Source organism: Numida meleagris, chromosome 9 (genome assembly GCF_002078875.1).
Source record: "Numida meleagris isolate 19003 breed g44 Domestic line chromosome 9, NumMel1.0, whole genome shotgun sequence".
In the NCBI taxonomy this organism is placed as follows: Eukaryota; Metazoa; Chordata; class Aves; order Galliformes; family Numididae; genus Numida; species Numida meleagris.
Genome location: NC_034417.1, coordinates 19,955,555 through 19,980,046, shown reverse-complemented (window position 1 = coordinate 19,980,046; position 24,492 = coordinate 19,955,555). Strand labels below are relative to the sequence as shown.

At 49.1% G+C, this 24,492-nt stretch overlaps 1 protein-coding gene across 10 annotated transcripts in view; it reads right to left on the bottom strand.

The window, feature by feature from the left end:
• PPIP5K1 (diphosphoinositol pentakisphosphate kinase 1) overlaps positions 1-24,477 on the bottom strand; it is a 44,013-nt gene extending 19,536 nt beyond the window's left edge. For 4 of the 10 annotated variants that reach the window (XR_002441771.1, XM_021407127.1, XM_021407132.1 and 1 more), the window contains exons 1-25: positions 21,565-24,477; positions 21,089-21,263; positions 19,137-19,332; positions 18,959-19,049; positions 18,227-18,312; positions 17,839-17,993; positions 16,776-16,877; positions 16,372-16,533; positions 16,123-16,244; positions 15,600-15,701; positions 15,338-15,424; positions 14,829-14,904; positions 14,203-14,312; positions 13,309-13,394; positions 12,774-12,902; positions 11,789-11,910; positions 10,855-11,037; positions 9,752-9,893; positions 8,906-9,129; positions 7,780-7,907; positions 7,216-7,330; positions 6,103-6,210; positions 4,801-4,917; positions 4,300-4,464; positions 3,571-3,655 (exon numbers count right to left, since the gene is read on the bottom strand). Coding sequence is in view for 9 of the 10 variants with exons in the window: in XM_021407127.1 (XP_021262802.1) it covers positions 3,571-3,655; positions 4,300-4,464; positions 4,801-4,917; positions 6,103-6,210; positions 7,216-7,330; positions 7,780-7,907; positions 8,906-9,129; positions 9,752-9,893; positions 10,855-11,037; positions 11,789-11,910; positions 12,774-12,902; positions 13,309-13,394; positions 14,203-14,312; positions 14,829-14,904; positions 15,338-15,424; positions 15,600-15,701; positions 16,123-16,244; positions 16,372-16,533; positions 16,776-16,877; positions 17,839-17,993; positions 18,227-18,312; positions 18,959-19,049; positions 19,137-19,332; positions 21,089-21,235 (3,040 nt within the window). In the remaining variant the exon portion in view is untranslated. The remainder of the gene's footprint in view (positions 1-3,570; positions 3,656-4,299; positions 4,465-4,800; positions 4,918-6,102; positions 6,211-7,215; positions 7,331-7,779; positions 7,908-8,905; positions 9,130-9,751; positions 9,894-10,854; positions 11,038-11,788; positions 11,911-12,773; positions 12,903-13,308; positions 13,395-14,202; positions 14,313-14,828; positions 14,905-15,337; positions 15,425-15,599; positions 15,702-16,122; positions 16,245-16,371; positions 16,534-16,775; positions 16,878-17,838; positions 17,994-18,226; positions 18,313-18,958; positions 19,050-19,136; positions 19,333-21,088; positions 21,264-21,564) is intronic. The other 6 variants (XM_021407128.1, XM_021407129.1, XM_021407130.1 and 3 more) reach the window with 4 other exon arrangements.

Genomic DNA, 24,492 nt, shown 5'->3' with positions numbered 1-24,492 from the left:
GTCTGTGCTCCAGCCCCATACACCCCCACTGCTCTGCACTGGGCTGACACCTGCTACATCCATGCCCTTCTTCACCCAGGGAGCCCAAAGCAGGCAGCAATCCTTCAGACACAGACTCACAAATGCTGCATAGAGGGGAAGGACCAGCTCCCTCAGCCTGCTGGCTGCAGTCCTATTAACCTGGCAGAGAGAGCAAGCCATCTGCCTTCTCTGGTGGAAGGACGTGCTACTGCCTCCATCCATTTGTTGCCCAGGAGGATGCCAGGTCTTTTTCTACGAGTCAGCATTTTAACTGGAGTCTCTCTTTGGCAAAAAAAACACAGACCCTGAGCTTTGAGTTATTCATGTGTAAGCTCAGTCTCAGCTGATATCTGCTTCTCGGTACGATGGAGGTTGACAAAAAGAGTTCTCATACACACTGAACTAAGTGACTCCACCACTGTAACACTGCTAGTGGCATTCCATTGGACAGACTAGCGTGTTTTGTCCTTGGACAAACAGCTCTTGCCTGCAGGGTAACTGATACACAAGTCTGAGAAAATTTCCTCCTAATCCCTATAACGGGAAGCTCAGCGGTGACTCAGCGTGAACAGGAATCTATCAGAATGCAAACAAAATTTTGTCAAGTGGCAGCCAGCATGACGCTCAGAGCCATATTTTCATGGCTTAAAACAAACAAACAGCAACAAAAGACAAGACTTATTTACTGGCAGATGAAAATGTAACTATAGATTTTTATCACTTGTAATCTTGTGCCACTAATCATTAAACTAAGGACAGCCAAGTGTTTGTCTTCCTACAGTGGACAAGGGCACTTTGTTAGCACCCTTAAACACGAACAGAATTTACAAGCATGACTCTATGGATGACAGCAATTGTCCACAGTGAACTCACTGTAGCCAAATTAAACAAACAAGCACACATCCTAAAGAAGGTGATACTAGCAAGTTGGATCTAAGATGTAGCAATGCTTGCTAGGAATAACATAATATCCTGAATCATTTCTGTATCTTTAACTTACAGATGTATATTCAGTGTTTCAGATGTTTAAAAATGGATATCCTGTTTCCTATGGGAGTGAAAGTCTCAGCACAAAGCTGCCATCTCCACTGGCAATATATCACCTCGTTAACAGCAAGGAGTGATTTTATCCTGTTTCAAAGTGCTCTGCAAGCAAAGAAAGGCACTGAAACATCCCTATGCTTCTAGAGCTAGAAGCATGCATGCTACTGCAGACAGTCCACAATGATGCACTTGCTCCTATCCAGAAAAACAAGGCATACTCCAGAGCAACACGCTGCAAAGACAAAGCAAGCTGCAGCCCTCACTTCTTCTCAACAGCCATTTCAAGGCATTTCTGAATTACCACGAAAGCACAGTTCTGGCAGATATGGCAACAGCTCTGCCCTGCTTCTCTTTCCTTTATGGCTCAACACACGAGGGAATATCTGAAGAGAGGCGCATGTTCCCTCCAAGGTAACAACAGCCCAGACACTGGCAAGGTCGGGCAAGGGGACAGGACACTGTCTGAACTTCAGAAAAGCTCAGAGACAGCAGGTAGCATCTGAATGAAGCACAGCTGCTGAGACAAGCATTGAAGCCAAAGTTCAGGCTCTCGTGACTTCTATATTCTTTCTCCAAGAGAGAAAGTGTACTTCAGATCATAAAGGGAGAGGACATTAGACATCTATAAAGCAAGCAGGAAAGGAATCATGAAAATTCCTCGAAGAGCTTGATTTTCACAAGTAAAGAAGCATCATTCTTTTCAGCAGCTCACAGGCCAAGAGAAATTCACAGAAACAGACATTCTGATCAACAGAAATTGTGCGAGCTGGTCTTGCAGCACGACACCAGCTCAACCCTTCTTTGCACGCAGCCACAAGTCTCTATGGGGAAAACGATGACTGAACTGAGTATCCAGATAGCGATCTACTGATCTGTTTACTCAACTCCCACCCAAAATTTTGCATCTGCGGAGCTTCACAGCTGGGTGAGCGATCAGCAAAGGCACTTGCCCAGCAAGGCAAGTCAGGCAAGAGCTTGAAATTAAACCTGATGAGATCGTACTTCAGACTTTGTTGTCAAGCCCTCTGCACAGGTCCAGTATGGTAGTAGCCTTCTCTATTTCCAAAACAGATGTTCCTCAGAAACCTGGAAAAGGCTGTAACATCTGGGCTGCAACAAAGACAGACTTTCCGGAACACATGCCTCCTGGTACTCAGAAATCTGAACCGTGAAGACAGTTTGTGTGTAGCATGTGATGTATTCAGTCATTCACCAAGAAGATATGCTTCCTTCACTGTGTGCTGCCCCAGAAATTCTTGTATTAATTCACAGAGATTCACAGATTGACCACAGGTTTCTTCAAGCCTAAACACGGCAGCCTGTTGCAGCTCCCTTAGTCCTGCAGGTGGTCTGTGACAGGCAGCAGACACGTCACGCTCAAAAAACACTATGGCTGAGGTTATTATGCCTTTCTGAAAATAATATGCATCATCCGTTCCTTCTTAGAGTTTTCCAACTGGATGGAGCTACAGGTGGCAGACCCCAGGGATATCTCCTAATCATTGCAAAGAAAATTCCATCAAATTGACAAGAATTAGTTTTCAAAGAAGCAGCTTATTCCGAAGTGACAAAGTAATGGTCAGGCCTTTCAGAAAACCCTTGACTACAGGATGCCTGTGTCACAGAGTAAAGAACTAGTAACAGTCAGAACTGCTGACAGGAAATCCATAACCATGCCTCAAAACTAAAATGCAAAAGAAAAATGGTTCTAGAGAAAAAGAAAGTGGGCAAAACTTGGGCATTTCCATTTCCTGGTGCTTTTTAGGCTTCTGCAGGATCTAGGCTTCTCAGCTATTTTGAACCCCATGGCACCAAAAACTGCTATTCAGCTTCCAAAAAAGTTTTTGCTTCAGCAAAAATATTTCAGGAAGAATTTCCACTATTAAGACACAGTTTACATTAGGATGGCAGGGAATGGCATTCTCAAGGACACACAGAGAACACCAACTGCCCCAAAATATTTTCTTCCACTGGCTACCATGCAAAAAACAGCTAACCAGGGGATCCCAGCTCTGGGAGCTGTCAAACACTGCATCAGAAGATGACAGATCTGTTTCATACAAGAGATCTTTATGAATAAAAGGTAGAAAGATAGTAGTCTTACATGAAGACAGCTTTGTATGTAAACTACTCTTCTGCAAAATAGAAAGTATGCTAGCTCTCATGTGAAATCATCTCCCCCTACTAAGTTTAAAAATGATGTAACAAATGAGAGCAACATAGAACCAGAAGTTCAGTCTGTAAGTTGCTCTGTTGCTCCGGTTTTATATGGGATGACAAGTGCATCTTCTGTAGCTAGAAACTGAAGGAGCAGGTCATACACAAAAGTCATTACAATAAGATAACCTCTGCAGTGGTCTAGGCAGTAACACTACAAGAAGACATAATGCACACAGAGAGACACACAAGGAACTTGAGGCAGAGAAATACAGGGAGGGACAGACAGATGCACACAAGAATACAGAGGTACAGATAAGGAGGATGGATACAGCTCAAGTACAGTACCTAAGCCACTTTGCTTCATCTCAGAAGCTTGCCTGGAGTAAGAGCTGAAGAGGCGATAACCTTTGGAAGAAGATTCGGAAAGCACCTGCAAAGAGAGAGAGCATGATCAGTGCCATGCCCTACGTTACCCACTGGTGTCAAATGTTTTTGTAAAGAAGTAAAAAGAAAAGTGCCTCTTCCTTAAAAATCACAATTTTCAAGAAGCATACAAGTACTCATGCTAAGATTGTAACAATGTGTGCTGGTTTTTAATTTCAGGTTTGTGTTGGGATATGGAACAGTAGAAATTTCAGAAGTAACAAGGGATCCCTGTTCTGAGTTCCTTGTCTCCCGAGACCACTGGGATCACCGGGACACAGACTTCCTTCTATAGCAGCAGAAACGTATACCCCCTTCAACACAGCAGTGCCCACTGCAGAGACTCCCCAAGTACTGCATACAAAGGTTAAGTCACGAGTGACACAGTGACAGGAGGCAGCTAACAAACAGCTCGTGTTCTGACTCTGCTTTCTCTATCAGAAGACAGATACCAAAATTGTTCTTCCTCATAAATTCTCTGCCCCTCCTGAACGAGGAGTTTGGTAGGTCAGCCTTCCAAAAAATTCCCTATTCAAATTCCTTCTCCAAATCGATCCACAGAAGCAACTCAAACTCGGTCATGTTAAGAGGAATCTCAGTAAACTGAAACGAGGCAGAAGACCTTTATGAGAACAAGAACAACACTTTTACCTCCATAGACCCTGTCTTCCGGTTCCTGATCAGAGGAGATCTCCGCTGAATGCCAACAGGTTCGGAGGGCTGCGGAGACCTTTGCTGGGCACGATCGGGCTCATCCATGCCCTTCTCTTTGGAGAGGTCCTCCAGGCTGCCTTGGTCCGCTTTCTTGTCCTCACTCTGCAGTAGGAAACACTGACAGCTCCAGGCATGCATCCTTAGCAGGTGCTGCCCGGGGCATTTGCTCTAGGCTGGGATCTCTGAGTTCTGCTAAGCTCAGTGAGTTAGCAGCACTCTGCTCCTCCTTGAACAAAGACTGCCTTACAAAGCCCACAAAGTCAGGCAGAGGATGTAACCTGCAGAGTCCTCGGGCACAAGGAAAGGCCAGAGGAGAGCATGCTGCTGGGGCCCAGGCCACACCAGGCCCGCAGAGCAGCACGGCGCGTGGCAGAGCCACACTCAGCGCGTCCCCATGCAGGGCTGCACGAGGCCCTCTGCCCAGGACAATGCACTCACCTCTGCTGAGGCAGGCCGAAAGCCAAATCCCGTGGGAACATTTCTGTCCTCCTCACAGCCCTTCACACCACGGCTGAAATGCAGCTCCACGTGAAAGCGCTCTTCGGAAGATGGGTCCTGTGAACACGAGGGATGGGGAATAAATGAATAAATGAAAATCTCACAGGCTGTCAGCACAGGCCATGGTCTGGGCTTTAGCCACCCTGCCATGCTGGTAAAGCATGCACCCGAACAGCATCCTTTGGAAGGAAGGCAGAAGCAACAAGAAACCACAGGCATACTGGCTCTAGGTTTGCCTCATCCAAAAGTACAGCCCCTATTAGCACAAAGCTGAGGCATTCAAAGTGTTGTTGTTCTGTCACAACAGCCACCAGAAGGCCAAAACAGAATCAGGCTCTACGTATATATACATGAACCTAAAGCACAGCTTTAGGCAACAGAGACCACTTTGCTGCAAAACCACTTAACAGGCACATGGAGAGACTGGTTCCCCCCTAGACCTTTAGACAAGTTGCTCCAAAACTTAAGTAACAGTCTCTAATAATTATTTAAAATAATACCCACTTTTAGAGAGCAGACAGAACTTTTACAGGATGCAGCACTAAGGAAAACCCAAAGTTTCATCATCTCTACTTACTCTACCACTCAAGATCTCTGTTCTACCATTAAAATCCCGCATCTGTTCTCTGAACATGAAATTCTAATTCTGAAGCTTGCAGAGTAAAGGGACTGCTCCCCTCACCACGACCTCCTGCAGCACAGATCACAGAATCTGGGATTCAAGACGCACAGTTCAGTGCCAAAACTATTTATGGCAGCGATTTTTAAGTGGTTGTCTTTACTTCCTGAAGATATCCGTATATACTTCCCTAACTATATGAGTATATTTTTAGTAAATACAAAAAAGGTTTATGAATATGGGATTTCTGGATGTTTTCTAGAAATACTCCGAATAAACTGCCAAATAGAAATTGTTTTTAATTTTTTTCTTATTGTTAATTTGTAATTAATATTAAGAAACAACAAATGAATTTGCTTTAGGATGTGCTTTCAAATAGCTACTATCAATTACGCAAGTTTGGTGCTACTGCTCAGGATGGTGTTCTGCTTGCATGTAACAAACAGTAAGTGGGTCACTGCCTCACACCCAAAACTAAGAATTCAGAGTTGTGTTAATGATCCATCCATCTTTATCCACAAGCCAAGAGCTCAGATCACAAAATTCCCAACTGGTCTTATCTCTCAGGGGTTGTGCCTAGCATTGTGGCAGGAAGGATTTTGTCCTACAGCTATATCCCTCACCTTGTTGTTGTCCTCGTAGAGCATGATAACAATCTGGGTCATGTAGTTCAGCTCTGAGATAGCACTCAAATAGTCCATGGCTCTCTTCCACTGCTGGTCTTTGTTCTCCTGATATATATACACATAAACAGTCGCATGGAATAAGCAACAGCACACACCTTGCAGCATTCAGTGAAATGGGTCTGAGAGAATTTGCCTCTCCGCAAGGTAACAGCATTGTCAGGACAAAAACATCTTGCTTAACTTGCATGCAGAGAGATGGCCTTGCAATGAGGGCAGGGTGCTTACAGGAAGGAGCAATTGCATAGAGGGACACTACAGCTCCCCATGCAGCCCACGTGTGGACCTGAGGACATCCAGATGCAAGCCTCCTGTGCCATGCTGACTGGAGAAAAGCGTAACCCACAGCAGCTCCCAAGCACAGTCATTCTCAAGTAGTGTTTTACAGGACGGAATATTTTAGAGAAACGACAAAAAAAAAAAAAAAAAACAACCCACAAGGAAGTCTAAAGCAGAGCTTTCCCTCAGGACTGCAAGCCAATTCCCTCGGGAAGTAGGGTATGAGAGTGCAAGAGGAGGCTGGATCGATGGGTTAGTCCCCTAAAACTGGGCCCTCTGTCCCTCTGGTAGAGAGCACCCACTATGCATTTGCAACCCCAGGTCACTTCCTCTATAAGCAAACTGATTTTCTTGACATTGAATTAACTGAAAGTCTCCAAATAACAGCGACTAAACAACGCTTTTAAACAAATCGCTGAAGGAGGCAGGAAGGAATTCCTGCATCACCACTGCCTCGCACTGCTCTCTTCCTACAGAGGCAAGTGCTCCAGACTCATCTAAAATCAGAAGAAAGCTTTCAGAGAAGTCATGCCTCTGCACAAGCCAGGCAGGCAGCGTCAGGAAGGAGGAGGAACAATCCCCCTACTTGCCAGAAAGCAGGAAGCTGCAGCATGCAGACACACAGCGATGGAGCTGGTCAGAGGCCACTGACGCACGTCATTACTGTGAGTGCTGGCTAAAGAGGCAACCTGCAAATACACGCTGCCTGCATTGGAAAGGGCCACTGAGAAAAAGCAGGGTGGCTTACTCTGTGAGCACTGCTGGAACACTTACATCCAGGAGCCCCCCATAGCGGAAGATGCTGAGCAGAGAGTGTACGTGGCTCTCACTGGTGAAGTAGAGCCGTGTCCGAACGTGGCGGCCCGGTGACAACACTCCTCTCGAGTACCTGAACAAAAACCAGCCCCATGTTATTCACAGCCTGCCAGTGGATTAGCATCTGCCGTGAAGCAGCACTTCCGCTTACTTAATAGAGAAGAAAATCATTCACTGGGAATTGTAAGAGCAACAGGAACAGAACAAGTAGAGTTAGCATTAGGCACAGAAGTTTTTTGCTACCCTAATGGAGACACGTGGTGGGTGCATCACACCAGCATTTGCTCCTCGCAGAGACAGGGATGAAGGCACCACCATCCAGCTGCAACGAGTTCTTTGGCACCTCGTCTCACTCTCAACAGTTTCAATGTGCCTTTGGATTTCTCTTCCTGTTCTAGGAACATCAACATGCGTCTCCCTTGGTGCCTCCTCCTAAACCACTACACTCTTCTGGCATGGACCCCCTGCACTGCCCCAGAACCTGCCCTCCCCAGCAGCGGCAGCATACATTGCAGTCCTTACAGGGGATGTAGTTTGTTGACGGACTCATCTTCATGGGTTCTCTGTAGGTCCAATTGGATTTTTTTAATCAGAGGAAGACAAAAGCCAATAGCAATTTCCAGTTTCTCCTCCTTATTAATTCCATACTCCTGCAGGAAAAGAAACAAAACCCAATAGATATCTTTGAGCCACATCCTCAGAAGAAAGGAGACTGCACTTCCACAGTCCTGTCCACAAGCACCACTATAGGTAAGCAAAGACAGAAAGGGAAATGCCACTCAGCCCCTTTTTCATTTTTTCCACATATTTAGGGGGGTAACAGAGGACAGAGGCTCCTCCAAGAATCCCTGTCTGTCTAGACACGGCTGTCAGTAGACTTCCAACAGTGGAGGGGGACAAATACCATCAGCCAACCTTCTCTTGTGACAAGCACGCACCCAAACCTGCCATAAGGATTTACGCAACAACTGCTGTCTGCAAAGATAAAACTAGAAGAGCTGAGCTGAAAATGGCTGAACAGCCTCTTATCAGAAACAGTGTGGAGAGTCTCAGAAGCCCACTTCTGCCCTACATGGGTATAATGGCAATCGGGCCCTGCTGTTAGAGGCCCATCCCTCGTAAACGAAACACTGATGCCTGGAGTGGGACAGAATAAAGAGAACTACTGCATTTGTCCCTCCTTTCCCCTCACATTTCCATATGCAAAACCATTGTGAGAAGCAAGCCAACTCTACAAACTGAACAAGTCCCAGTTTGACAGGGAGGTCAGATCCACCAGAAAAAGCCTTCACTTTAACACAGAAAACCTCCCCATGTACAACTTTGCATGTGGAAGATGGGATGTTGTTACAGCGCACACACACTCATCCCAAAGCAGTGCTAAATGCATTGTGATGAACATGGAAAAGCTGTTGCCTCATCTGCTCATCATCCTGATGCTGTGAGAACCCTCACCCAGGAAGAAAGCACCACTACATCTTAAGTTGTAGATGGTTTTGGCCTTACACAAACAGTAAGAGACCTGAGAAATACCCGCGATACACCGCTTGAGAGTTAATGAGTAGGAGACACAAGAAAAAAAACAGAGACAGTGGACAGGTCAGAAAGTGACAGCCCAGCCCCTGCACACGGGTAGGACAGGCTCTACCTGCGGTATGATCACATCTGCCAGGGCTTTGGAGAGTCGGAAGAGCTCGGCTGTGCCTTCCAGCTTCAGCGTACAGTTGTGCTGCACATCGTACTTGATGCAGTCATAAATATCAGGGATCTTGCTGATGTCGTAACGCCCATTTTTCATGCGAAAATCTCTCTCCAGCTTACTCCAGCGTTGCAGCATCAGTTCTAAAGTCTCACTATGGTAGAGCTGCAGGTCTAAACAGCGGAAAGCACAAAACCATATTCACATTCTGACTGCTTCCATGCAGATCTCAAGTGGCAGCTATGACTGACTTCTCCCAGCACAGAAGGGCTCTGATTATTATGCCACCGACAGGAATCTTGCCCTGGAAAAGCCACTGGACCTGTTGTGCTGCATCTTAAACTGCAGCAGTAAACTACTTCTGAAATATGTGAGAAAAGAGAAACTCCTTGCCTTTGGGCTTGTTTGTCACAGCGCGTGTGGATGGCCCACCAGTGCCTTTATCACACCTCTGTGCTGTTATAAGGAAAGCTCTCAGAAGTCACCAAATCATGACTGAAAAATCTTGCCTATTGCCTTGATCTAGTCTCCAGGAAATGCCTGAAGAAGTCAGACAAATCCCTCCAGGCCACAGTGCTGCTGTTTACATTCTCTCTAAACCCAAGATACATTACAGCTCTCTTCAATGGCAGCTGAAAGCAGAATAGGAGCCCTCTACATCGATCGTCCATATGGAATTCCACTCTAGAATTTCTTTGTTATAGTCATATATGTAAACCACGGTGATGTTTGGCAGCTGTGAAGACAGAAGAAGAAATGGATCTGCTGCAGACCCTTTCCAGCTGTGACACTCACCCGCAGATTTTGGGTCTTCCAGTCGTTTTCGTATCTGGGAGGTGAGGTTCTCAATCAGGGTGAACACCTGGTTACAGATCTCTACAGGGTTCTGGATAAAGGTCATGGAGTTGAGCAGAGAAGCACTACCTGTAGGTGCTAGCTGAGAGAAGATACCAGCAGAGGTTAGTTAGTATCTTTACAGACTGGGAACACAACATGTCTGCCTTTTTCAGGTGCCCTGCTTTATGATCAAGTACAAAAGCTGTGCTCCCAGCTGAGTGCAACAAGCTGGCCTCATCCTAAAGTTAGTTAGATATGACCTCAAAACTGCCCCAGGACCAAACTCAGAGACAGCAAACAAGTGCTCCTATTCGACCAGACCTCCCTCTACCGACAATACCCAGCCCTGTCTTGCTTTGCTTCTATACTTTACATACACAGTGTTTTAAGTATTTATTTGAGGCGATTAATATATCCCTTACTGGTAATGGGTTTCAGCTCTGTAATTATATCTCAGAATCTGGGGAAAAAAAATGTCTGGGGACTTGTTGGAGAAGCAGCTACAGTGCTTTTACTGATCGCTTTGCTGGATGCAGCCCATATTATCTGCTTTGCAGTTATCAGACTGCAAAACAGTTTGTAGCCAAAAGATCTGTTCACACACACACAGAGTATGGATCTAAAATCTGGCAAAGGTGAACTGCTCACCCACAGCAAATGGGATTGTAACCCATGAGAACTTGCACCCTAATCAAGTAACCCCAAATGCCAAATGGCAGCCTATCACATATTTATACTCATATTTACAAAACAGATTTGTCAAAACCATTTTCTTTGAGCACACTCATGACAATCAAATGCACTGGGACCTCTTATAGGGAGAATATGGTCCCATGATAATGACTCAAACAGGACAGTGGAGAACCTTGGAGCATTTTCACTTGGAGAAGGGTAGGGATTATTACTCCCCAAATCCTTCCTTCCTTTTCCCTTCCTAAGCTTTGCCTGCATCCTGCAGTTTTGACAAGAGCTGTTCTGAAACTAACAAAACTACTGCTCACGTACCAGCAGAGTTTTTATCTTAAACCACAGGAAGCTCTAAGGCCATGAAGATGCTTTACCTTTTCATAATCCTCTTCACAGAACTCAGCATCCTTCTGCATGATTTCATGCAGTCGTGCCTTCACTCTGTGTTGACAGCTGCTTAGAGAATCACTGTCACTGTCCAGGAGACCGTTCATATTGGCACTTTTCACCATCTGCACCAGGATGGGGGTCAGCTCTCCTTCCAGGGCCAGCAGACCCTAAAACAACACAGGACAAGATTTCAGCTGTGCAAACCAAGCAGCAAATATTTCTGGTAGCTTCATAGCCAGCCTTCAGTCAGCTTGAGTGAAACCTCAGCTGTCCTTGAAGAGCATTTTTACAGCAATAACACCTATAGTCATCGGTGAATCTGCCACGCTAGTAGAGCTATTCTGGCAAAACAGCAGCTCTGCCTGCAGCAGCCCCAGAATTGTCCAGGCAATTGTTGAGCAGCCAACACAGTTTGCTGGAAAAAGTCGACACAGCTCTAGTTACAGCTCAGGTGACCATAGGATCACCCTTGGCTCAAGCTTTAACTGCAGATGAACCCCTCTCCTTCCCAGACTCCACCCTAGACTGCCCCAAAGACATTTCGTTCCTCTCGTAAATCAGGCCGTCAGAGAATAACCCCTCTGGCTTGGCAATCATCCCAGAAACTAATTTTGTAGGCAATTAATATTCAGCAATGTGCTCCAACATTAAATACCAGCAGTACTCTGTAAGCAACTCCATCTCCAGTCATAGTCTAACGGTGGGCAGGATACTAAACGCCACACACACGTGCAGCTGCAGTGCATTGCCAGTGCTGCCCCATGCACTTGCTATCAGCATAGTGTACCACTGCCCTTCCAACAGACAGGGGAAATTCCCAGGACAGTTCCTTCCTTGTCACCAGAGGTTTTCCTTTAAAACTGGCAGATTCCAAACGCTAATGTAGAGGAATTAGCAGATGTACAAGAAAGGAAGAACCTTTGCAAAAGCCGCTGCTGTCATCTGAACTCGTCCCTCATCGGAGGCGTAGATCTTGAGATCGTGGCGGTATGTGCTGTGCAGTCTGAGCAAGCCACACCCAGGGAAACCAGCATAATCACCTGGAGCAGAAACAAGCTCAGAGCAGTATTCTGATGCCTGAAAAACTATCAGCCAAGTATACTGCAGAATACCACTACTTCAGACAACAAACTTCCTTACAGTAACAGAAGTACGTAGAGAATCACTAGCTAGCATTTAGACTACGCCAAAATAGTCAGTTCTAGCCATTACATGAAGCCTGAAAAATCTATTTCAGGCTACCTTGGCAAAGCCCATTTTGAGGGAAAGAGTGAGAATTCACCAGTAAAGGTCTGATGCTGCCCGAATTCTGCAGCAACCCTCTTCCAGCAGTCCATAGCTGTCTGCTAGCTTGAAAATCCCTGTGCAGAATAAAGCTGCACAAAAGAATTGCCTCTTTTTATTTGTTCTCTGTACAAAAGCAGTGCTGCTGCCATCAGAACTGCAGCCAGAGCTATTCAGCTGTGAGGCACCTGGCTTCCAAACATATCTTGTACAGCTACAATTATCCTATGGCATGAAAAAAAATTTTATTTATGATGGCCGAGTCAACCAAAGGAGAGAGACTGGTAACAGGATAAAGCAAAACCTGCAGATCTGAGTCTGACCCTCTAAAAACAGTACAGTGGTGAGTCATTTGATATTGGATGGAATCCCAAGATGAGTTTGCACCAGTCACACTGCATGAGAAGATGTGGACACTGCTCCCAGCCCTGAGCTCATAATTCAGAGAAACACCCTGCTACACAAGGACAGACATCAGACAGAAGTCAGCTGCCTATTTGGACAAAGCTGCTGTGTACCAACTGCTACCCAGGTACCGGAGCACCCCTCACACTGGCAATCACTTGGGCTAAGCAGCCTGGTACAGCCACAGGACCTGACATGCGTGTAAGAAGCTTACCTTGGCCACCAGGGTACATGCAGCGAAAGGCTCGCCCCAGCTCTTCTGCCTGGACTCTTCCTGCTGGTGTCAGCTCTCCACCCCACTTCAGCACCAGGAGAAGAGATGGGGAAGGCTCTCTGCGAGCTTCTACGAGACAAAGAGAAACTCCTTATGTCAGACCTCAGAGCTGAGCTTGCAGTGGGAGAGGAGGAGAGGAAGAAGAGGTTGCCGTCAGAGCCCTGTAAAGTGTCAGCAGCACAAGCTTGACCCAAAATCCCCCGGGAACCAAGCCAGAAAGCACCAAATTAAGATACACAACTTTCTGAAGGTATAGAGGCTGACGTATGTGAACATAGAAAAGCAAGCCCTGTGGCACCATCCGAAGCACACTGGTACACTACGTTATGTGTCACTCCAGCCCTTCTTATGTTGCCATAAGGACACAAGTTGTTAATCATGCTTGCATCTCCAGACGTCTTTACAGGTAACACGGCTGCACACACTCTTAAACACCAGGCTTTAAGGTCAAGGCAGCAACGTCAGGATTCTTTACCTTCATCTTCACTTGCAGCTTTTGGATGTCCATGAGGCAGATACGTCAGCTGCACCTTACGGTTAATGCCAGAGAAATGTCCGTACCTGTCACAGTGAGAAGGGGAAAAAGTGAAAATAAATCAGCTCCACTCTCCCTGTGCCCAGAGATCCCTAGACATCCCGCTCTTCAGTTGACAGCATTCTGCCCTCTCATACCCCACAGCGACTTTAATCAAGCTTTGCTAATTTCTATCTATCTTACACCTTTAGCAAGTGAATGATTGGGATCACAGACAAAGAATCGAGCAGCCACTGTGAATGTAAGCACCTCTCTAATGGGGGGAAAGGCAGGGGAAGGAATCGTGGTCAAAATTCACCCTCTGTGCTCCACAAACACAGCTACAACAGGCAGCGCCCGAGCGCAGCACTGCCAGCTGCAGCTCCCAGAGGAAACCTCCTGCTGCCGAGACGCAGCCCCGCCGCACTGCCTTTCATGTCATCTGCATGAAAGCTAAGAGGACACAACTTCTCCTAATGTTTGCCAAGCTGCCTCTCGTTTAACTCTGGACACCAGAACAACCTTTTTTAAAATCACATTTGTTCCAAATTTATCAAAACACTTCATATTAATGCGGGTTCCTTTCCCGCAGCAAAAGAAGATCACCTTTCTCTCAAGTTGTTCAGCCACTCACCAGACACACTGGGAGCAAGAATCAGCACACGGCAGTTCTGATGCCAAGGGGAAATGCTAACAGGATGGCACCTCTTATGTGCAGCTGTAACAGCAGATGAAGGATACTCCAAGCTCTGGAGAACTGCTGCCCAAACAGCAGCAGCCCAATTAGCTTCTACGTCCCATGCTGAACCACGGCTCCAAGGTGAACTCACAGTGCCCCGAGATATGAATCCTTACATCTCCAGGACGCTCTTCAGCTGCTCCAGTTTGGATTTCCGCTCCTCGATCTCACAGTCACTGTGGGTTCCCAGTTCCACCACAAGCTGCCGCGCGATGTCCAGCACTTCCTGTTGGGGAGCAGACACTGCCTCAAACACCCAGCAGCTCTGCCCCAGACTCACCATCATATCTTGCAAGGCCTCCCCAGACAGCCTCACCCAGCATCACATCCACATCCACACTCCTTAGAGACATGCCCTTTCCTAAGAGGCACAGCGAACCTTCACGCTGCAGTTTGCTCCATCCTCATCCTGCGCTCCAGCCCCACCCAGCACCAAGCAGGCGGCTCACACTGCCCCGCTCCCAGCCCGCAGCCATCTCTCACTGGAGGCAGCCACAGCAGATGGCCAAGCTGCACCAGGTCCTCCCTGCTCGGCAGTCTTCCCATCAGCCAGGAGCAGTTCCCACCATGCTCTCACACTATCACCCTGCTGAGTGCGTTGTGGGTGAGGAATGAGAAAACACGTATTTCTGCAGAAGACTGTTGGCCTTCTGAGCTTCGATGTCCTCCCAGAAAAGTGCCTCGCTGGAAAACAAATTACCTTTATCTCCCACACAGTCACCTCAGAGAGGACTCCCCTCACCTGTAGCTGCTCTGGCTTCTTCAGTTTCAACTTCCCTGTCTTGTAGCCATCATATTTCTCAAATAATTCAAAGAACCTGAACAGACAACAAAGAACCCTGATCCAGCAGCTGCTGTTTCAGTGCTACAACTTTCAACCCTACGTATGCATTCACACTTTATTTTTCCAGGTGAATCAGCAGTCCCACTGGCTCCTCGCCATGCCTCAGAAATTATGACAAAAACAAGTGTTCCAGGCTCAGGTAAGAAAAGGAGGTAGCTGCTAACTTCCCATTTAGTGGGGCACTTTGCTTTGCAGGACCTAGCAGAACTTGGCCCTTTCTTCCAGTGTTCACACAGGTGACCAGATTCTGAGGGGATGCCCTCAATGAGCTGAACGCATCTGTTAGAATGGAGCCAGGAAAAAGCACTGCCCTCCAAGCACTCAGCCCTTCTGCTCCGCTTCTTGATTCAGCACATGGCCCCTCCTCACTTTCCAGCAATGCAGCACCTTCTTGCCTTGGCTCTTACCGGGGATGCTTAACTTCCATCTTCATCTTCTGCTTCGGGGTACGATCTCCATGCCGGATGACTGCAATAACACAGCGGAGCTCCATCCTGGGAAAACAGAAGATACACCATACAAATGTGACCATACACACCAGAACTGTCACCAGAGAGTTGTTTCCCATTGTTCTTTCAGTCTCAACACAGCAGCTGGAGAACACAGTGCTGCTGGGTGACATCTGTCCCTTGGACAGTTTTTGCCTTGGGCATTTGAGAAGGTACTCACATGGTGCCAGAAGTTGTGGGGACTATGGGAATATCTTCTGCCTCTGTTGGGATGGACCAGGGAATATGAAACTGAGGAGCCAATTCCCGCATTATTATGTTTCTGGAAGAAATCAAGACATAAAAGTCACAAGAAATTCCCTTCCCTTGGTTCTCCACCTCTTGCTTGGAGGTTCTGCTGACAGGTTTGAGAACCACAGACAGAGCTTCTCCTCTCCTTCACGCAGAGACATCTAGCGCACTGTGGGGTAGTTAGGGCACTGCCCAAAGGAACACGAATTTCCCCTCATGTCACTAATACTGCGGCTGAGCTTAGCAGCCAACCTTAGATGTATCCTGCAAGGTACATCTGAGTATAAACATAGACAGCCAATGGCAATGCAGGCGCTAGGTGTAATGAACCCGCTCCTCCCAGAGCCAGCTTTTCTGAACAAATGTCCCTGGCTGACCCACCACTGGATTCTGCCCTCACTATACTGTGCTGTGGGTTCCGTTACCCACAGCACAACTTGAATTTTACATACCCAAGGATTTTGGCGCAGTCATCATAATACTTCATAGAGTTCTTCACAAAACTGAAGCCATTCACGTCACAAACAAAAGAGTGGCCGTTTGCCCGCAGGAGGTCAAACCCACATACAGTTTGCTGCACAAGGAAACACAGGACACAGGATTCATGAGCACCTTGTGAAGAAGTTCAGCAAGCAGGTTAGAGATGCACAGCCAGGTGAGGCTGACGCACAGAGCCACTTCACAGACCCAGACACACGGACCTTAAAGGCGACGCAGACTTTCCGAGCAACCAGTTTCTCCATGGCAGTCAGCATGACAGGATAACGGATCTCCTTCCCTTCGCTGTCCCGTTCCACTTTCCCATCCAATGCGGGGGATTTGCGAGCCTCTGCATGGGCATAGTCCGGCCCAACAGTGTACACCTGGGAAGGAAGATGGTTACACCCAACGTACCCATCTAGACTAACTGCACCTTCTGGGAGACATTTCTACTGAGGACACATGGCACAGAGTAGATGCTCTCAACGCCCATTCCCCACTCTGGGATCTAAGCTGCATAGCAGCACCTCACAGCTTACACTAATACTTCAGAGCCAACTCAGTAGGACTCAACCCTCAGCTATCCCAGGCCCGGGGGCAGGAGCCACTCCAGGCTTTGCCTTACCTTTACATCAGTGCCATCTGTAGGCATGAACTCCTCATAAATGTAAGAGCCCGTCTTCCTCACACTGCTCTCTGGGGAGTACACGCTGCTCCGGCTGCCAATCTGAAAGCAGAGAACAAGCACCTCAGGAAAGACAACGGGGCTGCTTTTCTTCAGTGGAAGAACAAAAAGTGAAAGTTTCATCCCAAATGCAGAAAACTGAATGAACACCTCTCAGAACACTCAGATATGACAGTGCGCTCATTTATGGGGGACAAAAAAGACTCCAAAAGACAGGCAGGAGGTATGTCCAGGCTTTAAAGAGGAGAAGGGTTATTACAAACCATTGGGTTGACACCAATTGCTGCGGGATATGGTGCAAAAAACTGCAGATGAAAACCTAGAAAGTAAGGAGCCTGCCTAGTAGGAAAGTGATAATAGACGATGCTAGTTCACTGTCAGACCAATTTAACATCTTTCTAGGACAGTATGACAGATCTTATGGCCAGAAGATTACGCTGTTTTCATTTCTAGTGAGGCTTTGTATACAATCTCAAATGGTACCTGTGCATACTAGCTAAGGAAACAATCATTTCAAGATTGCTAATGGTAGATGTGTAACTGATTGGAAAAAAGATGCAACATAGCTATTAACTGTGTTCTGGCAAAGTGGTGTAAGTGAGTAAGGCAGATTCCCTGTGGAATCTAGAAATAAAGCAAGCTACACCAAGCTGAAAAGGGCATGACAGCAAACAGGAATAGATTAAAAAAAAAATCATCCCAATAAACTGAGAAAGTGATTTGGAAAAAAGCAGTATGCAGTTCAGCAAGGGCCACAGTTCTCCATGAATGCCACACAGGACACAAGGCAGACAGAAGGTGGTGAAGGTGAAGTCAGCACCACCACTAGAACATGTCCTGCAATTCCCAGCTAGATGGGGTTCAACTACAAGTCCTGAGAGTACACATTTCCCCAATATAAAGCTTTCCTCTCACCCGCCCCAACACTCCCTCCTGAAGCCACATGCTTCTCTCAGTCCCACAGATTTAATGGTCTGAACACTGAAAGGGGGGATCCCCTCACCTTCCGAAAGAGTCGCTGGCTGCCCCCACCTGCTGAGGTTGGGTAGTAAATGTACACGTTATGGTCTTCAGCGCTGACAGGCTTCTCTACGAATGGCTTTGGGAAAACAGCTCCATTTACTTCCACGTGGTCCTCTCCTTCCACCAAGTTGCACTCTGAAGATAAAGCAGAGCAGTGGCATGGCAGGACAAGGGGTAGCAGCCCCAGTGAAGAGCTGGAGCCCTCGGTCCTGGCTGGCCAGCTGTTTCTGCTGCTTGTACCTTCGTTCTCAAAAGCCACCAGACTTGTAAATCAGGCCTGCTTGAGCTGATATCAGTGCCTGTCTCTGCAGGATATCTTAAAATGTACGGTCTGTAAAAGCTGCTTTCAGCAGAGCCTGGATACTTACCTTCTGGTCTATCAGGGTCTCGATTAAGCACAGCATAGCGGGGCAAGTCTATCCCCTCTTCTTGAAGGATCCGATACACTTCACGCCTGGGAAGGACAGGAACAGTTAGAAACTACAGAAGAGTTAGGAATGGGAAAACTGCAGCTCTTTAACAAGGGTTGCACTGCAGGGTGCCTGTCAGCACCTGTAGGAGCACTGCTCACAACCTAGAGACGTGGTGGGAGTGTCCAGCATTAGCCCTGCCCACGTGCAGCCAATGCAGCCTGGCTGTATGCGCTGAAGTACATGTCTGCAAGTAGGCCGTACCGCCAGCTGGCTGCAAAGCATCTTGAAGAGCTTCACCAACATATCTTCCTTAGGGTCTGAGCTGGCCTTTCAGCTCCCAGTTTCTGCCCCAGAATCCCATCTCACTACTTGGCTCACCCACTAAGAGAGTGATCTTTGTGTCTTAGTCATGACAGCCTCATTCTGTGAGACCACTTCCACTTCCGACTTCATCTGGCCATTCCATACAGTACGTTTGAATCAGAAGACAAAACATGCCAAATGTCAGAGAGCTTACACCCGATCTACTCCCTTTCATGTCACAGGGAAACAACCCCTAAATCCTTTGCTAAAGTAATTTCCATCTCATTTGCTGGTGGCCGCGAAGAAGCAGACTGCACAATAAGCTGAGAAGAGAAATCAGACCAAGTAAGAGGGAAGGGGCTCTGCTGGATCACAGACACCTACCTGTCCTGGATATAATATTGCATATCAAGGTCATTAATCAAAAATGGCTTGCACAGCTTGGCATAAGCAACTGCTTTATCCAGAGGGAATCCTGAAATACAGCAAAAGGAAGGAAAGAATGAATGGAAGCTCCCTTGTCCAGATCTTAGGTAGGCTAAGGCTTACTGCAGACTTTTACCTTTGGAGTGGAAGGAGATGAGGCAGTCACAAGAAGGCCAGTTCTCCACTGGTTCATTCAGAATAACGTCCTCTCCCATAATCACCACTGTGATATACTCAAACTTGCACAGACGCTCCAGAATTTGTGTCATGGGCTTTGACTTGGACTTTTTGGTCATGGCACAGATTCCAACGACAATCTGCCGTTCAGGCGGCTGAGAGAAGACACAGAGCAGGTTAGTACAGGTCAGCTACTTTACTGAATTAAAAATGTAAGAGAGTGGAAGTGCAGCAGTACAGAACAAACATGGGATTTTCTTCCAACCCTATGCACTCACAGCTCTTGCTAGACTCAGATCATGCACACTTCCATCTCCCAACAGATTGCTCTGGTGGATGTCACGAAGGAGCAGCCAAACACAACTGCTTCTTTGCCAGGCAGTGCACGCCTCCTCTGGGTACTACCACTAAGGTCGGAAATAAATATCTGGCACCCGAACATGCAGCGGGGCTGGAAGCCCACATCATGTTCTCTGTCCCAGAACTCACCCAGACACCTGGCAGACTTAAGAGGACTTAGAGAAGAGCTGTATATGCCTTATAGCAAAAGAATGCAGGAGCTCAGCCTGTTTGTCTTATCTGAGAGAAAACGAAAGGGAGATCACAGCAGCAAGAAGTTATAAGTAGAAGAGAAGCAACATCAAGGGCTTTTTCTTATACCTGACAAAGGTACAGCAAGATCCAGTGGGACAAATGTAAGCTGAAACGAGAGAATGCCTGTACTCCAAAAGCTTTGGTAACTAACAGAGGAACAGGCTGAGGTCTGCAGTGAACCTTCCATCACCGACTGCTTTTAACCCCAGGCCGGATGCTTCCCAGATGGGTGCAGCAGAGGACTGTGCAGAACCCTCCAGCGTCCACATGGGGGAAGAGTAGCTCCTCTAAACCATGGAGGAGGAAATGTCTCCTCAATGTGCAGAGGCAGTAGACTGCTTCTCTGGGATGGACAGGTGATTTTCTCAGGAATTAAGTGAGGGCCTTTCCACCCCACTCTAGAGTAATCTGCTCAGCTCATTCCAAACCAAACCCCTCCCCCCCCTGCTCCCACCACCACAAAAAACTATCACCAACCGGAAACAAGTCCCAGATGAATCTTGGGAATGAGAGGTTGGAGTTCCTCTGCCTCACAGCACTGCCCTTGCCCAAAGGTCATGCAGTGACAAGTCTCAGTTAGTCACCAGTTCCTCTGCACTGTCTTTGGAAAATCTACTTCCCCATCTCTGAGGAGGTCAGCATATGCTGCTGCCAACATTTTCTAGCTGTGCTGCAGGATACACCCATGTGAACCCCCAGAGGCTGCACAGAGACAGGATAATGGCTGATTAACGTTCTGCAGGGTCCCTTCATCCCATCCTGGGAACAAGCTTCAGTCGATTCATTCAGCCCACCGAAAGGAAGGATGAAGGAAGCACCTCTCAACGGAAGCTCCTTACAGAGGCCATTGAGGGGACTGAAAGGGTGGGCTGAACAGTAGCCAAAAGCAGTCAGAAGCTGGAAAAGGTTCTCCTTTTCTGCAGCCTGTTCCTGGAGGCTACAGAAAAGAGCAAAGTCTTCCTCTGCAGAAATCTCCTTGCCCTATTCATAGTTCCCACAGTTTTCCTCACAGAATTCCCTGGTGAAGTAGAAAGGTATGGAATGCTTCCATACCATACCTTTATGGTATGGAAGGAATGCTGGGGTTAAGCTGCTAGGATAAAGAAATCTGCTGCTGTAACTGGAAGAGACCTGCAAGCCAGCAGGCCAGGATTTACTGCAGCAAGAGGCACAAAGTCCGGCAGCATGACGGTGTATCAGAAACAGCACTGCCCCTCCGTGTGGCTCTGCCACACTCCCCATTGCCACGTCCCTGCAGCCCTCACTGCTGCAGCCTCAGCTGTGCAGACACAGCCCTGGATGCTGGAAGCTCCTTACCGACTCCTCCTCTTCATCATCTTCGAAGAAATCCGTTTCATCCATCTTCATGTTTGATCCCAGGAAGTCTGTCTCATCATCCCGGGAACCGACCACAAACCGGGGAGCGGGGTTCTCTCCCTCACTGGAGGTCGTCAGGGACGACATGGCAGCGTCGGTGGCCGACCATCCCGCTCTGGAACCACAGTGCACAAAAAGTGGTGAAGAAGGGCTGGGCCAGGGCTGGCACTGCTGGGAGCAGGGGAGGGAGCAGGGACTGCGAGGGAGCGAGCCCAGGGCTGCGCTGCGCGGGGCACACAGAGAGAGCCGGGAGGGGCAAGGCCTCCAGGCAGCAGAGTGCAGGAGAGACCTCCAGGTGGGAGGGGGTCCGGGATCCAGAACCATTTGGACAGGGAGCTTTGCTGTGCAGCGAGCCCTCTGGCATCAGCCAGAAAAGGGGCGTTGGCACTGCTCAGTGGAACTAGTTTAGCCCTTACAGTGATGCATGCTCCAAGCGCCGTCTGAATCACGGAATGGGGCAGCGGACACGCTCGCAGCCTTTTGCACCCAGAGACATCGGCTGGGATGCAGAAGTTGGGATGAAGCTCAGGAGAGCGATGGTGACCTTCCAATAGCCAATTTTCATCCTTTTAATTCAAGAAGACCTGCAATAACAGAGAGATAGTAAGAGAGAGCGGTTTGAGGTGGGGAAAGAGGACACAGAGGAAGCAGCAGCAGCAGGTCAGTGTGCAGGATTGCAGCTCAGTTCCCTGCCTGGGGCTCCTGAGCTGGTGGGTTGGCTGTGCTTTACCTGTGAGCACCGGGTCTGGTCAGCAGGACACAATCTGTGCGTCAAAACCACCAGGAAAGAAGCGTGTCCTGGAGCAGCACCAACTGCCATGCGAGCGGCTGAGCTGAATGCACATACGTGTGACCTACCCCGAGCAAGGACACAGCAGTTCACCTCTGCCCATAGCTGCGCACTCAGAAATGCTGAGTGGTTGCCCTTTACCTTGGCTTCCTCAGCTGGGAAGTAGAGAAAAGCCCTCCTCCCTCTGTCCCAGCACAGGAAGTGCAGCCTTGAGAAGATGACTTAGCAAACACCTCGTGCTCTTATTTCCTACACATGGGCACAAGACACATTCTCCCACTGCTCCTCACACTCTCACAAGATTTCCAGCCTTCCCCAGACTGACAGCTGCTGCATCTTCTGAGCCCATCTGCCCTTGCAGCCAGGACACCACAGCAGAGCACACAGCCACACGCAGTGTGGGGGCCCGCTCCTCCCCGCCCGTTCTCCACGAAGCAGAGGAGATGTACCCGAACGCCACCAGCCTGTAGGCACCAATCCAAGAACAAAGGAGGGAGACTGACATCATGCAACCTACAGGCAAAAGGAACAAACAGACAGCGATCCAGCTGCCTCTGCAGTCCCCTTGGAAATAGGGACAGAAGGCAGGTGTGCCTCCGTGCAGAAGGGCACCCTCAGAAGGACAGGACAGGAGGAGGCGTGCAGTGCTCTGCGGCCACGGGGAGCCCTGGGCAGCGCAAGGTGACACGGGGTAACACGAGGTGACGCAGCCCAACTGTCACCTACCACATCGGGACATCTCTGCCCTGCTCCCAGCTCACGCAGTGCACAGAGGCCGGCACTGCCCACTCCCGCACGCCCCTGGAGCACTCGCAGCACACGCGCGTCCCAGCCAGCAGCGCTTACCGCCAGGATCCGCTGCCCGCCCGTGCCCGCGGCAGCAGCAGCAGCAGCACAGCAGTCCAGGCGCTCACCGTGCCACCCTGCTGCCTGCACACACAGACAGGAGGAGATTCCCAGGAATGGTTCCCATCCCTCTGCCCTGCACCCCAGCACGGCAAGGCTGTACCCAAGCGCTGTCAGCTTGGTGGCTGATAATTTAATGAAGTGAACCATGCAAGAGGAGGAGGAAGAGGACGCTTTCTCCAATCGCTTGCTCTCCCCTCCCTCCAGGGCAAAATGGACCAAACAGCAGGGAAACCTTTGCCCTAAGAACTAAGAACGCAACAAGTTCTCTGCATTCTTGCTTCCATCCTAGGGAAAAAAAAAAAGAGATAAAAATCTTTGCTTCGCTCTGCTTCGCTCCGCGGCTGTTTCTGGAGGCAGTGACATGCCACAATGAAACACAGCAAAAACCCCAAGCCCCACCGAAGCCAAAGGCCGCATCAGGCATCGTCCCCTCGGTGCCGTCAGGGGAACAAACCCCGCTGTCTCGGGTTGTTCTGATGAAAGGGAGAGCACAACCAAAACACGTGGCTGGCACTTTGAAACGCTGACACTGGAAAGGTCGCATTGAGCCACCTACAGCTGCTGCAGGGACTGCAAAAACCCCCCCGAGAAACCTCCACCGTGCCGCCTCGGCCCCAAACGCACGGCCTGGGCAGGGCCTCTGCCCAAGCAGTTTCCATTGTCACAAGCACTATTTGTATTAAGGTTCATTGCACAACTACATACAAAAGGTGAAAGCCACGCTCTTATCAAAACCTGCACCACATAAACTCTGAATTGCTGCAGATAAAATGCCCACACACCCAGAGTTAATAATTAAACACTGCTTGGACCTGGTGCGTTAAAGGAAAGCCTTCCACGTCCTACTGACACAGAAGTTCAGTGCGTTGGGGAGCTGAAGTCACGCTCTAAATATACAGCTCCACCAGCAGCCGGGAGCGCGGGCCGCGCTGTGCGCTGCGCTCTCCCCCCACCCGGTGCCGCAGCGGGCAGTGTGCTGGCTTCCTGCCGCCCCGCAGCGCAGCGCGGGTCCGCTCTCTTCTCATGGCGTTATTGTACGGTTCCTGTAATGAGACTGATGGGATCGTTAAGCGTGAAGCTTTACAGCATCAGAACGCCTGAGAGAACGTAACTGCTAATAACGACTTATCACCAAACTGGAGAGGAAAGCAGTACTTCCTAAAGATTTTAAAACAAGGAGGGTTGTAAACAAGAGCAAAGATGCCCGGAATGGAAGCACCGTTTATCGCGCGGCTCGGCTGCGCTCCAGCACTGCACGCGCTGCACCCCGCGGCCCCGCAGCGCCCCGAGGGGGCGGACGAGCAAGCGGGAGCCGAGCGGGGGTGGGGGGGGCTCGGGGCAGAGCCCGGCGCGGGCGGAGAGCGGTGCAGACGGAACGGCTGCCGCGGGGCCCACGGGAGAGCACGGCCCTCAGAGCTCCGGGCACGGCCGCTCGGCGCAGGCCACAGGACCGTCGACGGCTCCGCGCTCGAGGGCTGCGGGCGGACCGAGGGCGGCCGTCCTGGCTGGGGGGGGACCGCGGGAGGAACCGGGCCCGCACGGAGGGGCGGCAATGACCCCCACCGGCGGTGCCCGGAGAATAGGGCCCAGCGGCGGCGCACCCCCCCGGCGCGGTCTCCCCGACCCTGGCCCCGCTCCCTGAGCA